General features: G+C 48.3%; 1 protein-coding gene across 2 annotated transcripts; it reads left to right on the top strand.

Annotated features, from left to right (window-relative positions):
• Positions 1 to 3,994: 3,994 nt before the first annotated feature.
• On the top strand, positions 3,995 to 19,075 carry INSIG1 (insulin induced gene 1). Of its 2 annotated transcripts, none has more exons than XM_058533943.1 (6): positions 3,995 to 4,067; positions 4,748 to 5,185; positions 7,955 to 8,079; positions 9,283 to 9,449; positions 9,808 to 9,907; positions 17,092 to 19,075. In XM_058533943.1, the coding sequence occupies exons 2-6, from the start codon at positions 4,774 to 4,776 to the stop codon at positions 17,119 to 17,121; spliced, it is 834 nt and encodes a 277-aa protein (XP_058389926.1). In that variant the 5' UTR covers positions 3,995 to 4,067; positions 4,748 to 4,773; the 3' UTR covers positions 17,122 to 19,075. The 2 variants fall into 2 exon arrangements, with proteins under 2 accessions (XP_058389926.1, XP_058389918.1); XM_058533935.1 differs by lacking the exon at positions 3,995 to 4,067 and adding an exon at positions 4,340 to 4,645.
• Positions 19,076 to 19,583: the final 508 nt, after the last annotated feature.

Here is a 19,583-nt window from a genome sequence, read left to right on the forward strand (position 1 = left end):
CAGCAGTCCCACCCAAGAGAAGTCAAAACCTTTGCTCACACACAAACACTCAAGAGCTTATTGCAGCATGATTCAGCACAGCCAAAAAGTGAAAACAACGCAATTGTCCATCAACAGGTGAATGGATAAACGAAACGTGGTATTTCCATATAATGGGATATCAATCAGCCATAAAAAGGAATGAAGTACTGATACACGAAACAAGGTGGATGAACTTTGAAACATTATGCTAAGTGAGAGAAGCCAATCACAAAAGACCACATAGTATATAATCCCATTCACATGAAACTCCGGGACAGGAAAATGTATAGAGACACCAAGTAGATCAGTGGTTGCCTGGGCTGAGGAGTAGAGGCCTGGAGGGTGGGGTGCCGGGTGGGTAAGGAGGATGACCGCTAAAGCACCCCGGGTTTCTTTTTGGGCTGATGAAAATGTTCTAAAATTGACTGTGGTGATAGTTGGGCAACTCTGTGAATATATTAAAAGCCCTTGAATTGTACACTTTAAATGGGGTAATTGCAGTGTTTGTGAATTATATCTCAAAAAAGCTGTTAAAAAATGGTGATGTAGTCTATACTGACTGACTTTGAAAGATATTTATGATCTCTGAAGACCTGGTTTCACTCCATGTGAAGTAGGATCCTACTTGTGCTTTTTTTAAAATGCACATTTATGTATAGGAAAAATATCTGGAAATACACACCCTAAAATGTTACAGTATCTCTAGGTGGTGGCATTATGGATTTGTTTTAAAATATATTTTTCCATATTTCCTGACTGTTTTACAATGAGCATGTGATATTTTTCTATTAAAAATAATAGGCTTAGCGTTCTATCCTATTTTTTAAAATATTTATTATCAATGGTTGTTAATGTTATAATAAAAAGCGTACTAGGAATACAGACTAAAGGCAGTAGATTGCTCACTACATGACGTCTCAAAGTCCTTAGGATACCCCACCATCCCATGATTCTTCTGGTCCAGAAGAACTACAGAGGTGTCGTGTCCTTACTCAGTGCTTTGGGGAGAAGGGATAGCACTGTGTTTAGTTTGTAAGCAATAGCAAGCTTTCCTTGCATAATAGAACATCTATAACGATTAATATAAAGTGGCACAATTAAGAACTAAATGGTACCCTGGATGGACAGAACGCAGCCCACAGGCATCCCTCCCACCTTCCCACAGGTCCACAGGGCTTCTGTGCTCCCCCCGGTTCAGTCTCAGTACAGATGCGAGAGGGGACAGAGTCAGAGAGGCTGGGCTGTGTTAGTCTCGGCTTGGGTAGAGAGAACAGAGTAACCAAATGAACAGACCTTACCACACCAATTAGCTAACAGAATTGACAGCCCCCTTTCACGCAGGAGAGACAAGACAGGAACTCATAAAATATTTTTGTAAGGTCTGTGCTTGTACATAAAGGGTACTACAGCTGAAAGAGATACTGGGATAGTCTGCATGGCTAGGCAGAATGGCAGGAGAAAAAAGGTAAAGAAAACCATCTTAGATCCCAGCAGGCAGATGTACTGATTTCTGTGCTGTAAGGAATCTCTGTGCACAGCGGCCAGGCAGATAAGCGAAGAGCTGCCACTCTGCTTGCTGGGCCTCACCCACCTGAATAAACCAGTTTTTGAAAGCTGATGTGCTAAACAGAAGCTTCCTGCATTTGCTGGCGTTTCCTAATTCAATCCACGACACGCCTACATTTCAGGGTCAAGGCTATGATGTAGGTGCATCTCCATGAGGTTAAAGCTTGATTTATACCAATGCTTCTCAACCTGTGTGTATGGGACTTGAGGCTGATGGTGGGGTTGGGAAGACACAGCACAGGCTTCTGATGGTTGAAAAAGCAATAACTCAATTATACAGCATCCCATGGTACAGAGGTGCCATCATTTATCTAATGAGTTTTCCATTGGTTGACAGTTGGGCAGTTTTTTATTTTTTTGCTATTACAAAGTTCCAGTGTTACTGTGATGGTATAAATACATATATCTTCATGCACTTAGGCAAGGTGGAGTGGAGCTAAGGGCCAAGACCCAGATTACGATATTTCTTGAAATCAGAACTGCTTTGAGCCTTTGGGAACAAAGCATACAGAGAACAGGGCTCATAGAGGCCTGTACAGAGCGTGAGAGCCTGACTCTGCCCGACCCACAGGGAGAGGTACAGAGGGAACCCCTCCATCCCATCCACTCCCACGTTGTCTGGGTCATGCTCAAGAAAGGAAAATAAGTCACATCATTAGCAAATGCTGTCTTGATTGAACAGAAGCGTTTGAGAGCAATTTTCAGTTTTAATCCACAATGATGACACTTTTTAAAATTTATCCTCTCATAGAAGTAAAAAAGATTAGGTTAAGTTAGAGCCAGGTTGGCATCATGGCTGGGTGTACGATCCACACCACAAACAGGCTGTGTGGCCCGTAAGTAAGCGGTGGCAGAAAAGAGAAACCAGTACTCACCCTGGGGCAGCAGCAACAAGCTAACAAACGGCAATGTCTTTACACAGTGCCTCTCAAGTTTCCCAGTGAACCACTTCTGACAGTCAAGGAGTATGAACACAGCCACTGTCAGCCTACTTTTCCCTGAACTCTCCTGTGCTATTATCACAAACTCACGTGAATCCCCCCAAATAAATGAACTTTGAGAAATACTGATACCTCAGGCAGATGTTTGAGGTTTTCTTTTTTTTTAACTTTCTGGCATATAGCCACAAAGCTTGATGTTGAAGATGCCACCCACAATGGTATTTCACGGTGCCCAAGCCTGTAGGGTCTCTTGGCCATGAGATTTGCTATTTAGAGCACAAACTTCCTCTCTCAATCTCCACGCATCAGCAGACAGTACAAAAGACCACAACCTCTTTCTCCGTTGTTGAGGAACGTGTTAAATAACACCATCTTGCTCAATAAGACGTGGGTTTTCAATTGGCACGAGGCCTGTCCTCCTATTTAGGTGGTGTGATATGGCAAACACGATATGAATACATTACTCCTCAACAAGGTAAAACAATATTTTATTTTTTCCCGAGTGGTTTTGATGATTTGCTTTCCAAATGTGAGGAAAGACAATTAGGGACAGGAAGAAATTATCATGTGAATGAAATTTTCATCACTTATATTTCCACAAAGGATTTTGTGTCAAAAAGGTTTCTGAATCACTTTGGTAGCTGGTAAACAAAGAAGTACCTTGAACATCCTTGCACTCACACAATAAACTACTATCTCTGCGCCCTTACTGCCTGCCGGGTGCCTCCTGGTCACCGCGTGCATGAACTCGCTTTCAATTAGCAGGGGGGGTGACCACCGGGAGCGTCAGGAAGCCGGACACTGAATGGAGGTCAGAGCATCACGAGGGGACTCGGCAGGTGCAGAGCGCGGTCACCCGACGACGACGCGCGGAGGGCAGCAGGTTAGGAGGGAGGCTTATCAATCGGCCAGGTGTGGGCGAGGATCTAGAGTCCAGTTTGTTCACGCGAGGGATGCCCAGCGGCCGGCGGCTGCGTGGATCTGAAAACGGCTCTCCCGCCTTCCCGTCGGAATCGGCGCGCGATGCATCGGGCCGGGCAGCGGGGAGCCGGCAGGAGGCCGCACCGGGGCCGCGGAGCGGGGAGGCCCGGAGCGCCCGCTCTTCCCTCCCCAGCCCGGTCCGTGCCTCCAGCCCTGTCCCCGGGTCCGCCCCCCAAACCCCGTCCGCCCCCGACCCCGCGCCCGGGGCGCCCTCGCTCCCCGCGGCCCCGTCCGCCCGCCGTCCGTCCGTCCGCGCTCCCGAGCCGGCGCCGGGCGCGGGGCGGCGGTGGCGTGTGCTGACGTCATATGGGCCGCCCGCCCCCGATTGGCCGCGGCCGCCTCACCAGACAGCGAGCGCACGGGCGCGCGGGCGGGGCGGGGCGCGCGGAGGCCACGCCCCCGGGCGCGTGGGCGGGGCGGGCGGACGGGCCGGGGTCACGTGACCCTGCGCCCCGCCGCCCGCTTTATAAGTCTCTCCGCGCACTGGGCGCCGCGGGCTGCGACCCTTATCCGCGACCTCCTCTCCCGGCGAGCCCGCGGGCGGGCGCCCCTGGATAGGTGCGTGCGGCGCGGCGGAGCGGCCGGGGGGCCGAGGTGGAAGGGGCAGCGGCCAGGGTGCGGCCGGGAGTGTCGAGGGTGGGATGTCGAGGGCCGGGCGCCCCCCACCCCGCAGCCTCCCCTCCCGGAAGTGGGGCAGACGGCCTTGATCGCGAGCTGCGGCTCCCACCCCGACCCTCGGGCCTCGGCGTACTCCCCGACCCCAGCCCCGGGCCGGGGCCGGCACCCCTGACCCCAGTGGGCTCGTCTGTGGTTCCCTCCATCCGGTAGGAGCCCAGTAACTTGTCCTGCCGCCCCGCTAGCCTCTGCTTCCTGCGAACGGGCGGAGTCTGCAAAACTTTTGGACTGGACGGGACCAGCACTTCAGGGTTTATGCGGAGGAGCACTTGGCGGGTGGGGAGCTCAGAGGGCTCTGCAACGCTCGGGCGACCTAACACCTGGCTGTCCCTGATCGCAGCCCTCGCTTCCTCCGTGGGTGCCCTTGCCAGTCCATCCCCGTGGTACTGCGGTGTGGGCTGCCCTGTCCGGCTGAATCCCCAAGGGACTAGGGAGTTTTCCTGCACGAGCTGGTGATGGATGTGAGCATAGCCTTCCTTCTGACGGGCTCTTCCAGACCTGCCGTGTCGCTTGGAAATGAACTTGATGGCGATTCCTCCTCTCCGACCCCTTTTTTCTTCTAGGAAAGTCTGCCTGACTCTGGTGACTGATGCCCAGATTGGACGAGAACTTCTGGAGCTGTTCCTGTGCTGACCGCCTGAGGCACAGAAGCCACCCGAGAGCCGGTGCCGGAGGGCTGGCGGCCAAAGTGGGGGAAATGATCAACTCCTCCGCGTCCGGCCCTTCTCGGCTGATGGCCCCCCGTGCCCTGGACACTGACGCCTCTCGTGGGCTGCGGAGCCCTGGTGTGGGGGGCCGTGGTGGCAGCAGCGGCCACACTAACAGCTGGCATCACCACTTGGTGCAGAGGAGCCTGGTGCTTTTCTCGGTCGGGGTGGTCCTAGCCCTGGTGCTCAACCTGCTGCAGGTCCAGAGGAATGTCACCCTATTCCCTGAGGAAGTGATTGCCACCATCTTCTCCTCAGCCTGGTGGGTTCCTCCCTGTTGTGGCACAGCAGCTGGTGAGTAGAAAGAAAAGATGGCTGTTTGGTTAAAAACGCTCTTCAGCCTATGAGAAACATTTGTTTGAAAATGGAACATCCACAGAGGACAAGTGTGCGTCTCCAGTCCTTGTATTTAGTGGGGAAGGGGGTGGAGAGGATATTGAACCCCCGGATGCTAGTCTCTGGAGCTTGGAGAAAGCTCAGTGATGGAGATGAGGTGGGGAGATAATTGGCTGTTCCGGGCTTGTGCCAGGCTGCCGAGGCCCTTCCCCCTTACTGACCTGGCAGTGGGGACAGTGTTAGGGGAGCCCCACAGCTGTCATCCCGAGCGAGTGGCCCCCGGATTGGCCACCTGCAGAACTGGTGAGCCGCGGGACTGCACTGCTATTGGTTGCCCGCGAGAACATGCTACGCTGCTGGGTGACTGAAAACAAACCTGTCACGTGGGCACAGTGGGCAGAGGCGTTGCCAGGGAGCAGCCTCTCCCACTTCCTTTTGCAGGATGGCCAAGTGGACGTGGCCAAAGCCAGACCTTTCCCCCAGAGCTGCTGAGGAAACAGTAACCCCTCGTTCAGGGTTTACCCCTCGTTCAGGGTTTAGGTGTGAGTTCCCGTAACTAGTCACGGAGATGCCGCAAAACATGACTCTGGGTCAGTCTAAACTGTGGGCAGGTGGACTGCCTGTTTTTAGTAGAATTTCTTGGTTATTTAGCTGGTTTTATTAAAACGCTGAATTGCTCTTGGCCTAGAAGATCACTTAGTGCTGCTCTAGTCACACGTCATTCACGGATTAACAAACGTGTCCACTGCTCCTGCAGCCTCCAAGTCCACCAGCTGCTGAAGCGCAGGGGGAGTGGGACAGAGGGCAGAACAGGCGTGTGTGGGTGATGGCAGGGTCGCAGGAGTGCCCTGCCGTTGGCTCTGTAGCTGACACGTGTGCACTGTGATGCCCACGTCGCATTTTATGTGCTTTGCTTCCTTTCGTCCTTGCAGCACTGCTCTGCTACAGCTCCATTTTACAGATGGGGATCACAGGGAGACTGAGTGCCTGTGTCCAAGGGGCCGCAGCCAGTAAGTGGCAGGGCCACTGTTCATAGCTCTGCACACAGCCTCCCTGGAGTCTGGGTGTCTCCCCTATACTGTGGAAACACGTCACCTTCTCGGCAGACTCACTTAAAACAGCAGGAAGGCGTGAGGCTTGTGATGGAGAGCCTGGTTCCAGCTAGGACAGTCATCAGAGCCATACTGTAGTTAGGAAGCAGTGGGTAGACTTTTCATCTTTGTTCTCAGAAAGATAGGGTCCTACTTTGTTCTTTTAAACACTTTAAATATCTGGCTATACTATTAAAAATCCTTTTTGAGAAATAGATCTAGATGCAAAATTCCATTTTTCATACACATTTGGCGCAGTAGTTTCTTTCTTTGAATCAAAAACTTGATCTTAAAAATGGAACAGTTTAGGCTTTATTTGTAATTGAAGCTTCAAGGAATTCCAGGAATATCTGAAACACAATTTTTCGTACCCTACTCTTTTTTTTTTTTTTTTTTTTACCATCAGCCAAGAGCATAAGGGAAAAATTCCATAGTGCCTTTTCACCTATTTAGCTTTTCACCTTAAAAGGTAAGATTAAGTTATAGTGAAGTAAATTATAGAGCTGTTTGGGTTCCATTTTAGAGTTAGAACTTGATAAAATGTAATATGAAATTGAAACTGAAAATCTTTCATTTGAATGTTTAGCTAAAACTGTGTTTCTTGTTTCTCTGTTCAAGAACCTAAAATGGTGACGTCTTTCATAGAACACCCGGGTGGGACAACTGTGTGGCTTTCCAGCCTCGGTACCTGGGGACTTTATGTGGTGAACCTTGGGTCCCGGGGTCGGTACTGTGGGTCTGTATCCCCACTAGTCACCACATGCCCTGTTCTTCCTGCCTGTTCCTTTTCCATTTTCTTCTCTCCTGAAATGCCACACCTTCCCCCCTGTGTTTGTGAAAACTTCCTAACTGTGTTCCTGTGTTCCAGACCACAGGGAGCTGCTCCTCTGGCTTGTAGTTACATAATCCTCATCACTTTACACATGAGGAAACAAACATGAGGAGTTGGATCCCATCAGGGCCGGCAGGGAGCAGAGGCCCTGTGTTCTGTGCCTGGTCCCCTGGTCTCCCCACAGTTCAGGGCCTGGGCTCCCAGGAACAGGTGAAGAAGAACAGAAGCAGTGTGGTGGTCTGTTGGAAGCACCCGCCCCCAGGGATGATGCAGAACGCATGCTCAGGGTCTACACGGTGCTGTACCTCTGAGTGTGTGGCCCTTATGACCCAGACATCAAAGTCAGATCAACATAAACATGCCCAACGTCCGGTGCAGGTCGGTGGGAGGAATGTCAGACCTTGTGATGGGACTTGTGGCCTCAGGGGTATTCTCGGAAGTTACCTGTTCATGGTGAAATGGAAATAACACTGAGGGAGTAGAAGGCCAACTCTGCAGGCCTTTTTGTGTCCTGCACTTGAGGCCTGTGTGGGCAATTAACCTCTTGCTCAGTCCACTTCTATGTTTAACTAAACCGAGGAACAGCAATTTTATTTTAATCTTCTCAAAACAGTGTGATTTTTTTGTTTATTACTCAAGGAAAACAAAAATATAAAATTAGTCTCAATTTAGATATTATGCTATAGCAGATAAATATTCTAGGAAAAGGACTGGTTTGAGCATGATACTAATAATTGCTGTATAGAAATCCTATCAGTTTAAGCTGGTATATTCGAATACTGTCATCTTTTCTTTCCTTAACAGCTGTCGTCGGCTTACTCTACCCCTGCATCGACAGTCACCTCGGAGAGCCCCACAAGTTCAAGAGGGAGTGGGCCAGTGTCATGCGCTGTGTAGCCGTGTTTGTGGGTATCAACCACGCCAGTGCTGTATCCTTCGCTGAATGCGCTGTGTCCAAAGCGTTGTCTTAGGTTATGTGTTGAGGTGTTTCGTTCCTTTTAATGAGTAAATGTTATCTCATAGGTTCCTTGAGCAATCTTCTTCCGTGTATTTTATTTTAAAGTGCATTGCTTAGTTTACATGTAGTGGGAGTTTTTGAAATGGTTCCTAGAGTCCTTCCAGTTCATTTCAGGAAACAGAATAATACCAGAAGCACAGTGCACTCATTTAGTCTCTTCTTTGTCAGAGAGGATCGTTTTGATTCCTCAGAGTTCACCTTGTAAATTCCCTTTTCTCTTTCTACCTTACATCCTTCCATTGGGAAGACCTGGTTCCTGTGGCCCAGAAGTGGTGAGAGGTGAGAGGGTCGCTCTTCTTGGAGCTGCTTCTCCTAGAAGGGTCAGTCCAAAGTGGTGTCCTCTCGCACAGGTTCTTGACAGAAGCTCCCTGGACCTCTGGTGTCCACGGGTGGAATGCATTGCACTGGATGTGTTGTGTGTCTGTGCAGAAGTGCATTTTTCAGGAAGATGGGCCATAGTTTATAAAGTCTCAAAAGAGTAAGTTTCTTTAGCACAATGAAATCATATTTTAAAATCTGACAGAAAGATGTTTCTAGAGTTACTGATTGTTGAGTCTGTTCTACTCCTGTTTAGTGATAAGAATGTCAGAAAGGGTATCAGAAGATCTCTCAGCTCTAACAAGTTCATTTTGTCACCGGTTGATAAGCAGTGTTGTGATGAAAGCCGGCTGTGTCTGCACAAACTGTGATAGTATGTCATGGCGAATGCCATTCTGACGAGGTGTCTTCATGCAGACGTGGGAAGGAGTATGCTTGCTCAGTTCACATTACGAATGAAAACAAGAAATAAGAGCAAGACCGTAGATGACTCACTACCAAAATATGTTGTTTTTTGGTCGAAATACCAGCAGAATTTTATGGATGGCTTTTAGAAAGTTCGCTCGTAAAGTTGTTTTTGACCCCATGATCAGGGAAGTTTCAGATCCTCTTGAAACTCTGGATACAGAGACCTTGTCTCCAGCCACTCCTGTCTGCAGCTCCCTGGGTGTGGGTTGTGCATGGAGAATTATGTGGTGCGTAAGAGTAACACACTGCAGCCCCTGGGCGTTTTTTTTTTTTGTTTTTGATCATATTAAAAAATCGTTAAACTTTTCCTTAACTTTTGCATCACCAGAAATTGGATTTTGCCAATAATGTTCAGCTCTCCTTGACTTTAGCAGCCCTCTCTTTGGGCCTGTGGTGGACGTTTGACCGTTCCAGAAGTGGCCTCGGACTTGGGATCACCATCGCCTTCCTCGCCACTCTGATCACTCAGCTGCTGGTCTACAATGGTGTCTATCAGTAAGCATGTCTCTCAAATATCGGCTCCATCCAGAAGCTGTTGCTTAACTTTCATTAAAAAAACACCCCCTGAGCTGAGATGTCATGTTTTCTTTGGCCTTCATATACGCATGGCGTAGATGCAGGCATGAGATTCTCAAAAATGCTGCTTATCGTTGATTTACATGTTAAAAACGCACCAGCCGTGATTTAACGTAGAGGAAGACCACGCAGCAGCAGTCAAACATCGCCCTCAGCTGTTAACCCCCCAGCGCTCAGCGTACATCCTGTATCCCACTGCAGATCTCGCCCAGAGGGGAACTGGACTCGGGGAGGCTGACTCTCAGCCACGAGTTTCCTTCCTTCTCTCTTTCTCTAGGTATACGTCCCCAGATTTCCTCTACATCCGCTCCTGGCTCCCGTGCATATTCTTCTCAGGAGGTGTGACAGTGGGAAACATAGGACGCCAGCTGGCTATGGTACGTGACGGCATCTTCACTCCTGATGCTGTGGTTATCAGCCTGAGAGAATCGCTTTACATAATATGTTGTAATTTGTGTTGCTGTCTGTCTAGTTGAGGCTCACGAGCAACCATTATTGAGAAAAGTGTACATTAAAAAAAGTAGGTGACAGTACCCAGGTAGTTCTTTGCTAAGTTATAAAGATTTAGAGATTTGTAAACTCCGTGTCAGAGCTGGACAGGAATTAGCTAGAGCTCTGTGCAGCCACTCGGGCCACAGACGCGCTCAGTGGCTTCTCCGAACTCACATGCTGCTGTGGTCACTGGTGGAGAAAGGGTTCCTGAGATAGCGAAAATGAGTGGTTTACAGTGAGTCTCTTCCCTCTTTCACGGGGGTGCAGGCGATGTGGGAGAGGTAAATGGAGCTTGCGCCTGGTGGAGGGGCACAGCCCTTGCAGGGCAGGGGGACCTGGCGCAGGGCAGGCCGCTCAGCACCGCTGGGTGAGGGACTGAGCACTGCCCTGTCCTCTCTGAAAGAGAGAGAAGTGTGCACTCCCACAGCGTGGAGCTGGTTCCCGGGAGCCAGAGAGCAGACGCAGTCAAGGATAGTTTGAGCAGTTCTTTTCAGTAGTTAAATTTGAGCACTTTAATAAAAGAAAATTAGGGGCTGGCCCGGTGGCACAAGCGGTTAAGTGTGCGTGCTCCGCTGCGGCAGCCAGGGGTTTGCTGGGGTTCGCTGGTTCAGTTCCCGGGCGCGCACTGACGCACCACTTGGCAAGCCATGCTGTGGCGGCGTCCCATATAAAGTGAAGGAGGATGGGCATGGATGTTAGCCCAGGGCCCATCTTCCTCACAAAAAAAATAATAATAATAATAAAAAGAAAATTAAATGTGGACATTTAAATGTTATTTCGAGTTGGCTTTGACTTGAGGGCTTAAATAAAATGAGCTACAAAAAGGAAATTGGAGTCTTGGGGCCGGCCCGGTGGCGCAAGCGGTTAAGTGCGCGCGCTCCGCTGCGGCGGCCCGGGGTTTGCTGGTTCGGATCCCGGGCGCGCACCGACGCACTGCTTGGTAAGCCATGCTGTGGCGGCGTCCCATATAAAGTGGAGGAAGATGGGCACCGATGTTAGCCCAGGGCCGTCTTCCTCAGCAAAAAAAAAAAAAAAAGAGGAGGATTGGCAGATGTTAGCTCAGGGCTGATCTCACAAAAAAAAAAAAAAAAAAAAGGAAATTGGAGTCTTACAAGGGCCGTTCATTGCTCTCAGATAAACTCAGGGGCTTTCTCAGAAAACTTATCTTGGTCCCTCATGCTATTTTTTTTTTTAATAATTTTATTTATTTATTTTTTTCCCCCTTATCCCCAGTAGATAGTTGTATGTCATAGCTGCACATCCTTCTAGTTGCTGTATGTGGCACGCGGCCTCAGCATGGCTGGAGAAGCGGTGCATCAGTGCGCGCCTGGGATGTGAACCCGGGCCGCCAGCAGCGGAATGCGCGCACTTGACTGCCAAGCCACGGGGCCGGCCCTCCTCATGCTATTTTTAAAACAGGACATTACTTGTGCTAGGTGATGCTTACTTGTGAGAGCAGAATTTCAAGGCTGCTTGGCTGTCTCACAAAAATAGAAGTAGTTTCAGAAAAATAGAATTTAGAACGTGTTCCAGTGGTTCCTGAGTCTGTCATCCTTCTCTTCACCGCTTTGTAATTCTCTGTGGATCTGCCTCCATCCAAAACAACAAGACTCTACTGAGAAAACTTGGCTTCTCATGTCCCCTAACGAGAACCCGAGGACTGTGCTTTTTCATACTAACAGTCTGCTCAGGCAGTCGCACACAGAACTCGGGGCTGCTTCCTCCCACATGGCTCCTCCCCTCTACCCACCTCCTCACTTTTCCAGGGAGAACCAAGCAACCCCACGATTGCTTTGAGACTTTTATTTCAGTACCCTTTAGGTGAGAATTCCTAAGAAAGCTTTTGGGAAAAAATTTTCCTCAACCAGGGTGACTATTCATAAAATTAAAATTTGAACAACATTGAGTGCGTTAGTTAATTTTGGGGATGATGGACTGATGCTGTTATGCGTTCACGTTGATGGTTTTTTTGAACCAGTGTTAGGAAACACTTTTTATTTAGCAGAAGTAGAAACTTCACAGTGTGCACAAGTTCTAAACATCTAGAAATAGTTGGAGGAAACTTATTTTAAAAGAGTTGCACAAATCATACCTTTTGAAAATAATACCTCTTGCAGATAGTTTTATTGTATAATTCTTGCTGTGCTCCTTAGATCCTTATAGTAAAAATTTTAAAGATAACTTAAAACAGGACGGTTGGCATAATTGTAATTATCCTTACTTCAACTTTCTTTTCTTCCTTTTTACTCTTTAAAATTGGGGGAAAACTTATATTTGGACATTTTCGTTGTACCAGGGAACTGGAGGAGAGGGTCATCACCTTCCCTCTGAGGTCGTCCAAATGAAACACCTTCTCAGGTCTCTAAGCCCAGCCCCACCTCCTGTATTTTCCATCCATGAGAATTTGAATCCTTAACCCCTGGATCCCAGCTAGAGGGAGAATCAGCAGACTTCTCAGGGGTGTGAAGCTTAGTTCACTTGAAGCAGGCATTCCCTCCACGGCCCAAGCAACAGTCACAGCTGGTTCCAGCAGTTCCACCTCCCCTGCGTCCCCAGTGTGTGTTCACGGAATGGACTGGTGGTAGCAAGTGGCTGCAAGCTGCTCCAAGGGAAGAAGAAAGTGTGGTCCCTGTCCTCAAGACTTGCCAGCCCAGTAGAGAGCGCAGTGACATGTGTGAATACGTGTGAAACTATTGTCAGTTCTGTCCATAGCTGTATTTCTGCCCTGAGAAGTCAGGCGAGTGACTGAATGGAGTGTAGCTTCTATTATAATAACGTGAGTGAGTTTGCAAAGGCCTGAGAGCGACAAACCATGTTTTAAATAGTTTTAAAGGAGAGGTCAATCTGATTGGCAGAGAGAAGTGGGCGTGTAGCACTCACTCCTCTGTAGTAAGAACTTAACATGTGCTGGGAAATGGAGGCGAGTGGGATGTGGAAAGGAATTAAAAGTGGCTGTTTCTGGGAAGTAGAACTGCAGGTGGTTTTTAGGGTTTTTTTTCTGCTCTGCATTTAAGAAAAATTTTTTATAATAAAAACATTACTTCTGTCATCAAAACACACCAGCTGTGTGTGGGAACTTGCTAGTGGTCACGTGTAGCGGATGATGTGTGTGCCATCGGTAGGAAGACTCACCCTGCAGGTGTTCTGAGACTGTTCTCCTGGAGGTCCCTGGGGGTCTCCCATCCTTCCCCCTCTGCCTTCGCCACAGCTAGGAACCTGGCTCTGCTTCTGACCTCCCTGTTCTCTGAACAACGCTGTCAGCTTACTGGGAGCAAAACTGGCGTTCCACTGCGGATGACGAGGGAAGTGGGATCAGGTCCTCCAAGAGCTCGCAGACCCTCGTCCCTCCGTCCCCCCTCCCCTCCTTGGGTCTGTCCAGCTGGTCTCTTTGCTTTTGTTCCTCTTGTCTTCCATCCCTCAAAGTATCTGTAAATGAATCTCTCCTGAAAGCAGTCGAGTCTTGTAAAAGTAGTGCATCGTGGGAAAGTCCACCATTCTCCAACTCTGTCCAATTCAGGTCACTTCAGAACCTTGCAGCCCACTCCTCCCCCTGGCAGTGCTCCCTCCACGTGGGCCTGGAGTAGGGATGCTGCCCTTCATGCCGTTTCCGTAGGTTCTAAAACACTTGCTTCTACAGCAGCAAAAAGATAAGTTCGTGAAGCCAAAATGGTATTTTTCATGAGACTAGAATTGAAAGTTTAGGAAATTATATTTGCTTCAGATTAGGTTAGGGCTGAAGAATGAAAAATACGTTTGTAATAAGGTTTGTTTTACAAAACTGTCTCTCCATAAATAACATTGACTGTCCCTGCCTAACTTTAGTTTTTCAGGGGACCTTTTGTTTTGGGGGCTTCCCCCCCGCCCCCGTAAGCAGCAGCAGGAAATAGTCATAGTGGGCGGCAGCGAGCCATGCAGTGAATGGATCTGCAGGCGCGGCCGGCGGCCCCATCTACCCACCAGATCAAGGCCCTTGGCCACCCTTGCTCAAACCCCGGATTCTGCAGAGCAGGGCCCAGGGCCCAGGGCTGTGGAAACTGCCAAGTGAGCCAGAGAGCCTGCAGCCAGGGGAGCACTGGGCTCCATGCATCGTAACAGATGGGAAAGTGTGCCCTCTGCTGCAAGTGTTTGTGACCCAGAATCGGCAACTTTAGGAAGCGTTGATTCTCTTAGCAGGCTTTGTGGAGTCTTGACAGTTTAGGCTGTGACATAAAGTCGTATCTTTCTGTTTCTGTCGAAGAGAGATAACTACAATGGCTTCTTTAAAAAGAGAAAGTTAAACATTTTCTTTTTCATAGAGGGAGTTAAATACTTAAGCCTGTATCCTTAATTATTTTCTTTCCTCAAAGAAATGAAAAAAACTTAACAGCTTTCTTATTTGTAAAAACAGGCTTACTCAGTTCAAAATTCAAAAACTCATTTCTATCCTTAAAACCCAGGAAGTTGCTCAGTCTCTTAGCAAGGGGTTAGTCACTCCTGCCTGTTCCATTCTCAGGCTGTGCCCACTGAAGCTTGTGTTCCTGGGCTGTCTTGCCTGCCAGAGCAACCTTCCCCACGGTCCTTGCATGCGTGCTGCTCAGGTGCAAAAGGCATGGGCTTGGTATTCTAGGGGCCGAGTCTAAGAACCAACTCATGGTTTACCGTTGACACCTTCACCAAGTAAGCCTTTGTGACAGGATGTGACTAGAGTGAAGAAGATGGAAATCTGAAGGTGCAGAGAGCCGAGGTGGGGTGCTCAGTTAGCACTGTGACCACGTCTGGCTGAGTCCACTGTCACCCGAGGTTCGCGTCCCACACTGCAGATGTTTTCCCAGCACCCTCGAATCCTCCTCCTGCCTCAGTCTCCCACGCTGCGTCTCAGGTCTCCTGAAACGCCTCTTCTGCTGTTTCCCAGGGTTCCCTCTCCTAACAAGAATGTAATTACTTGCAAGGATGGCTGTGCCGGAAGCTGCGTGTTGGCTTTGCTCACGGTTAAATGATTCAAGTAGCTTTTTCCAGGTGGTCTTTGTGGTCAGCCTGGAGCTTTAAAAGAAAGTAACGAGTCCACAGCTTCATTTTACAGAATTTGTATTTGTTGCTATTTGTTGGGTAAAGTCTTTTATCAAAAAAAGTAGTTTCAACTGCTGCAGCGACGGGCGTGGCTCTGCCCTCCCCCAACCCCTCCTCACCCCCCCCCCCCCACAGCCCGGCCCCCAAGGCCTGGTTGTAGAATGGGATTTGCTGTTCCTGTGTGTGATTGACCCAGTTCAGCTACTAATGAGCACAACAACAATATGAATGTGTTTGAGGACTGTCCTTAATTAGCACTTGCCATACACAAGGTATTGTGTAAACATTCTCATTGTTAGCTGATTTAGTCCTCATAACCACAGTTGGGAGTAAGAAGTTAATAGCCCATTGTAAAGAGGGGGAATTGGAGCTTGGACAGGGGAACAAGCTGCCAGGGTGGGTGCGGAGAGGAATGTGAACCGTGCTTCTCGTGAGTGTGCCAGCCTGCCCTTGACACAGAGCTCACATCTGTCCATCAGCCTCTAAGTAGATTTTGATAAATTTGTGCTGCTGTCCTGGATTTGCTGCAGGACACTGTCTTGCCACGTAAACTATGCTGCTCTCGGGAAGCTCTAGTGGCTATCAATACACCAGATGTTGTGTCCGTCTCAGGCTATTGTTCCTCAGGGCTGTGGTCCCTTGTTTTCTTTTCTTTTTTTTTTTCTTTTGGTGAGAAAGATCGGACCTGAGCTAACATCTGTGCCCATATTCCTCTATTTTGTTTGTGGGATGCCACCACAGCATGGCTTGATGAGTGGCATGTAGGTCTGAGCCTGGGCTGCTGAAGCAGAGCACACGAACCTAACCACTATGCCGCTGGGCCTGTGGTCACTTGTGTTCTTGCATGGATGCCAGACCTCATTAGGCTCCCCTGGGCTCCAGGGCTCCGTTTTCTCCGAGTTTATTGGCACCTCAGTGAGCCCACCGTACTCCTAGGTGTGGGGCGAGGGCTCTCCACTTTCTCTAGTTGAGGTTTGTTTGGTGTCTTCCTCTGGCTCATACTGGACGGTTCGTAACGCTTTCATGTTACCAAGTTTTACGAGACTGTGTCCCGGGGAGGAGTTAGCACACCCGGGCTCCCAGGTGCCTCCCGCCTCTCAGTGCTGCTTACACACCTGGTTACCGGAGATGGTCTGTGGTTTTGTGGGTGATAGCTCTTCAGTTCAGTTTCTTCATCTTAAAGCACAGTTGCCTAAATGGGGGAAATAAGTGGAAAGAGACTGGGTTCCAGGGTAGGAAATGTTCACTGAGGTCCCTCTTCTGCCCTCCAGGAGCTTTGCGACCTCGGGAAAGTCATTTGATCTTCTCTCTGCTCGTTCTTCAATGAAACATCCATCCTGTGTTGAGAATTTACCAGGCGGCACCTGCAGAGCAGCAAGAGCTGCAGGACCCGCCTCAGGGTTTCTGTGAGGGTCCCGTGAGGAAGCATTGAGAAAGGGTTTCCAGACAATTTAAGGCAGAGTTGTTACTCAGCATTGGGAAGTGTGACCTCTTTCAAATACCTGTCTCACCAAACTGCTGGTAGGGGAAGTTATGATGGAGAAACCAGACGTGAATAAAGGTTTATGGCAGAAACCTCCCCTTCTCAGATAAACAGACTGATTTTTGCACCGAAGAGTGCATGTCCCTACATTGCAGTCAGTGAGAGCCTTTTGGAGCACCCGTCCCCCCGTCGGCATCACTGTGCTCGATACAACCAAGCGTGTCCTTTCTCTAGATGCTGGTGCAGCCGCACCCAGCAGCAGCCCCCACTTACAGAGCAGCTTTTATGTCGGGCTGGAGAGAGGGGGACCCTGGTTTTCTAGGTGACCCGTCTGGCTCCTGGTCCGGGTTGAGGAGATCCCAGTGGGTTGGCAGAGCTTGTCTTCTGCCCCAGCGTGTTCCACAGGCCTTGTCTCCATCACCTGACCCCGTCAAAGGAAGTTTTCATCTTTCACCTTTTAGGGTCCACTTAATTGCTGATTAAAATGTGTACACATCTCTGGTGCTGATTTTCTCGCTCTTTTTCTCTCTCTACACATAGGGAGTTCCTGAAAAGCCGCATAGTGATTGAGTCTTCAGACCCACCGATTCTGAAGAATAACAAGATTTGGGAAGAAACTCTGTGATATTGGATTGTGACAAAGATTATTTTTTTTCCTCAGTAATCTATTTAGATTGGGCTGACTGTACAAGTGACACCCGGAAAAAAAATTCACCTGTTTTAGAAGAGCCAAGGGAAAGAGTGACTGCTTATCCTGACCGTTACCCCGCTCGACTGCACCGTGCCTGCGTCTGCTCTGGAGACACGGGCCCCAGGCGGCAGAGCTCAGGCAGGGGCCAGTTTCCCGAGTATTCAATTTCATTTATGTTATTAAAGCAAGTTGCCATATTTCAAAGCCTTGAACTAAAGCCTAATTACCAGCTCTTGGTTTTGTATCAGTGCCCACAGGGGATAGGTTGATGGTGCTTAACAAAGATGAAGTGTGGTAAAATAGGAAGAATATTTATCCAAAACATTTTTAAAAATAGGGTTGTGTGAAAGAAAAGCAGCAGCTGTGGTGGGAGCATGAGGAGGCTGTGCTCATGCGGGTGCAGCACCAAGGTGCTTCACACTCACGCGGCTACACGCGCGTCTCCTGGTGCGCAACTGCGCTCTTCACTCCTCCCGGGGGATTTTGTGTAGACAATCTTACTGACGGCAAAGGCAATGAAAAGTCATAGTGCTGAGCTGTGGTGTATTGGCATTTTCACCTCAGTATTTATGAAGTTTTACCCAGATCCATAATCATCTAAGAGTGGCTACCTGTCTGCCGTGTTTCAGTCTTAGTGAGCCAAACTGTGTCATTCCTTTGATACTCCAAAGAAGAGAGATGACTTTTTTTTCCACAGCCCTATGGAATTTGCAATCTGTGATTGCCTTGTAAAAAGATGAGTGCGTATGTCACTACACTAAACATTTGGTGTTTCTAAATACTCAAAGATATTGGTGAGCACAATGTAGTCATTTAATGGCATAGACCATACTGGACCTAATTTGCAAGTATTGGGTCTTAAACTTCAAGTGCAATGTATATGAAAACCAATCTGAGCCTTGTATTCTCTTAAATATTTATTTTTTTTTAACGTATGAGATGTTAAGAGAGGGTTACCATTCATTTCAGCGCTGCATGGAGGAGGCAAAAGTCAGCAATAATTTCCTTCTGTTGTGAAGTTACTTTGTTGTCATGCCCTCCACTGAGCCCTGGTCCTTTGAAATACTCCAGTTTTGTGGGTTTAGTAAACTTGTAATTTTTACTTACAAATTTACCTTTTTGTATTTTGCAATTTAAATATTTTTGGTTTGTTTTAAATTCTGTGAAAGTGTCTTGACGAAAAGACTCCTTTGAGTCCCAGTCAGCTGCTGGCAGGACAGGACCTTGGACTGAGTGGCCTGTAGCTGTGGACGTGCACTCGCCTGCGTCCCTGTGATGATCCTCGTTGCGGTGGTTTTATTTTGTTTTGAGGAAAATATCTTGGAGTAAATTTTAGGTTACTGTAACTAATTTGTTTTAGAGGAGTTTTGTTCAAAAGAAAATGGGATCATTCTGAATTTTGCAATGATCCTTTACACATTTTCTGAAAATGAAAACAAATGACTAGCTTTGTGAAAAGATTTTTCAATGATGTCAGCATTTTATGAAAAGCCAGAAGTTATTAGATGAAAGCAGTAATTGAATCTTTAAAATATACTTGATCATGCACAAACAATAAGTATTTTTTCTCTTAAACTGGAAGTAAATCTGTATCTGTTAGAAGTAATGTAGCCAAAAAATGTGAATCTGAAGAATTTTTTTGCCAATACTTTATAGCAAGTACATGAACCAAAGTGATTCGAGTTTGTAAAAATGTAAAATAGTATGAACAAATTTGCCCTATACCAGATTTGAACATGTAGTGAGATTCACATTCATACCAAGTTTTCAACATTGTGTTCTTTTTGCATTCATTTTTTTACTTTTATTAAAGGTTCAAAACCAACCATTGAATTTATGGGTTTTTATTTTTTAAAATGGGGGCTTCTCTATGTATGATGTTAGAATTTGGAATGGAAAAATATTTTATAGCTCTTCAAATTTTACTGCATTTCAATACAACCTCTTGGGAAAATATCACTTGAGTATATTTTTTCCTTATAGTGGCAAATGAAGTGTAGGAGAAGCCACGTTTAACCTCCCACCCTTCCCTCCCCACTGACACTGGGAGGGGGGTGTCGCTGTGTCTTCCCGGGAATGCGGTCCTCTGTCTTGGAGTGAGGTAGCTCCCCTTCTCTCCGGTCTAAGATAAGCGGGAGCCTTGCTCCCTGCAAACAGAGCCCAGGAGAAGGGTAGAGCATCCTGGCCATGTCACAACCAGCCTGGGGGAGGGGCCCTGAGTAACAGAAAGCATAGCTGAGGGGCCCGGAGTAACAGCCGGCCTGGGGGAGGGGCCCCGAGTAACAGCCGGCCTGGGGGAGGGGCCCGGAGTAACAGCCGGCCTGGGGGCGGGGCCCTGGGA

This window comes from Diceros bicornis, chromosome 3, assembly GCF_020826845.1.
Source record: "Diceros bicornis minor isolate mBicDic1 chromosome 3, mDicBic1.mat.cur, whole genome shotgun sequence".
NCBI lineage: Eukaryota > Metazoa > Chordata > Mammalia > Perissodactyla > Rhinocerotidae > Diceros > Diceros bicornis.

What these genes read in the sequence shown, in the direction of transcription:
- INSIG1 (XM_058533943.1), top strand. Translation starts at nt 4,774, where the DNA reads ATGCCCAGATTGGACGAGAACTTCTGGAGCTGTTCCTGTGCTGACCGC. An exon ending in CTGTTGTGGCACAGCAGCTG is followed by an intron (nt 5,186 to 7,954) that starts GTGAGTAGAAAG and finishes TTTCCTTAACAG; the next exon opens with CTGTCGTCGGCTTACTCTAC. An exon ending in GTCTACAATGGTGTCTATCA is followed by an intron (nt 9,450 to 9,807) that starts GTAAGCATGTCT and finishes CTCTTTCTCTAG; the next exon opens with GTATACGTCCCCAGATTTCC.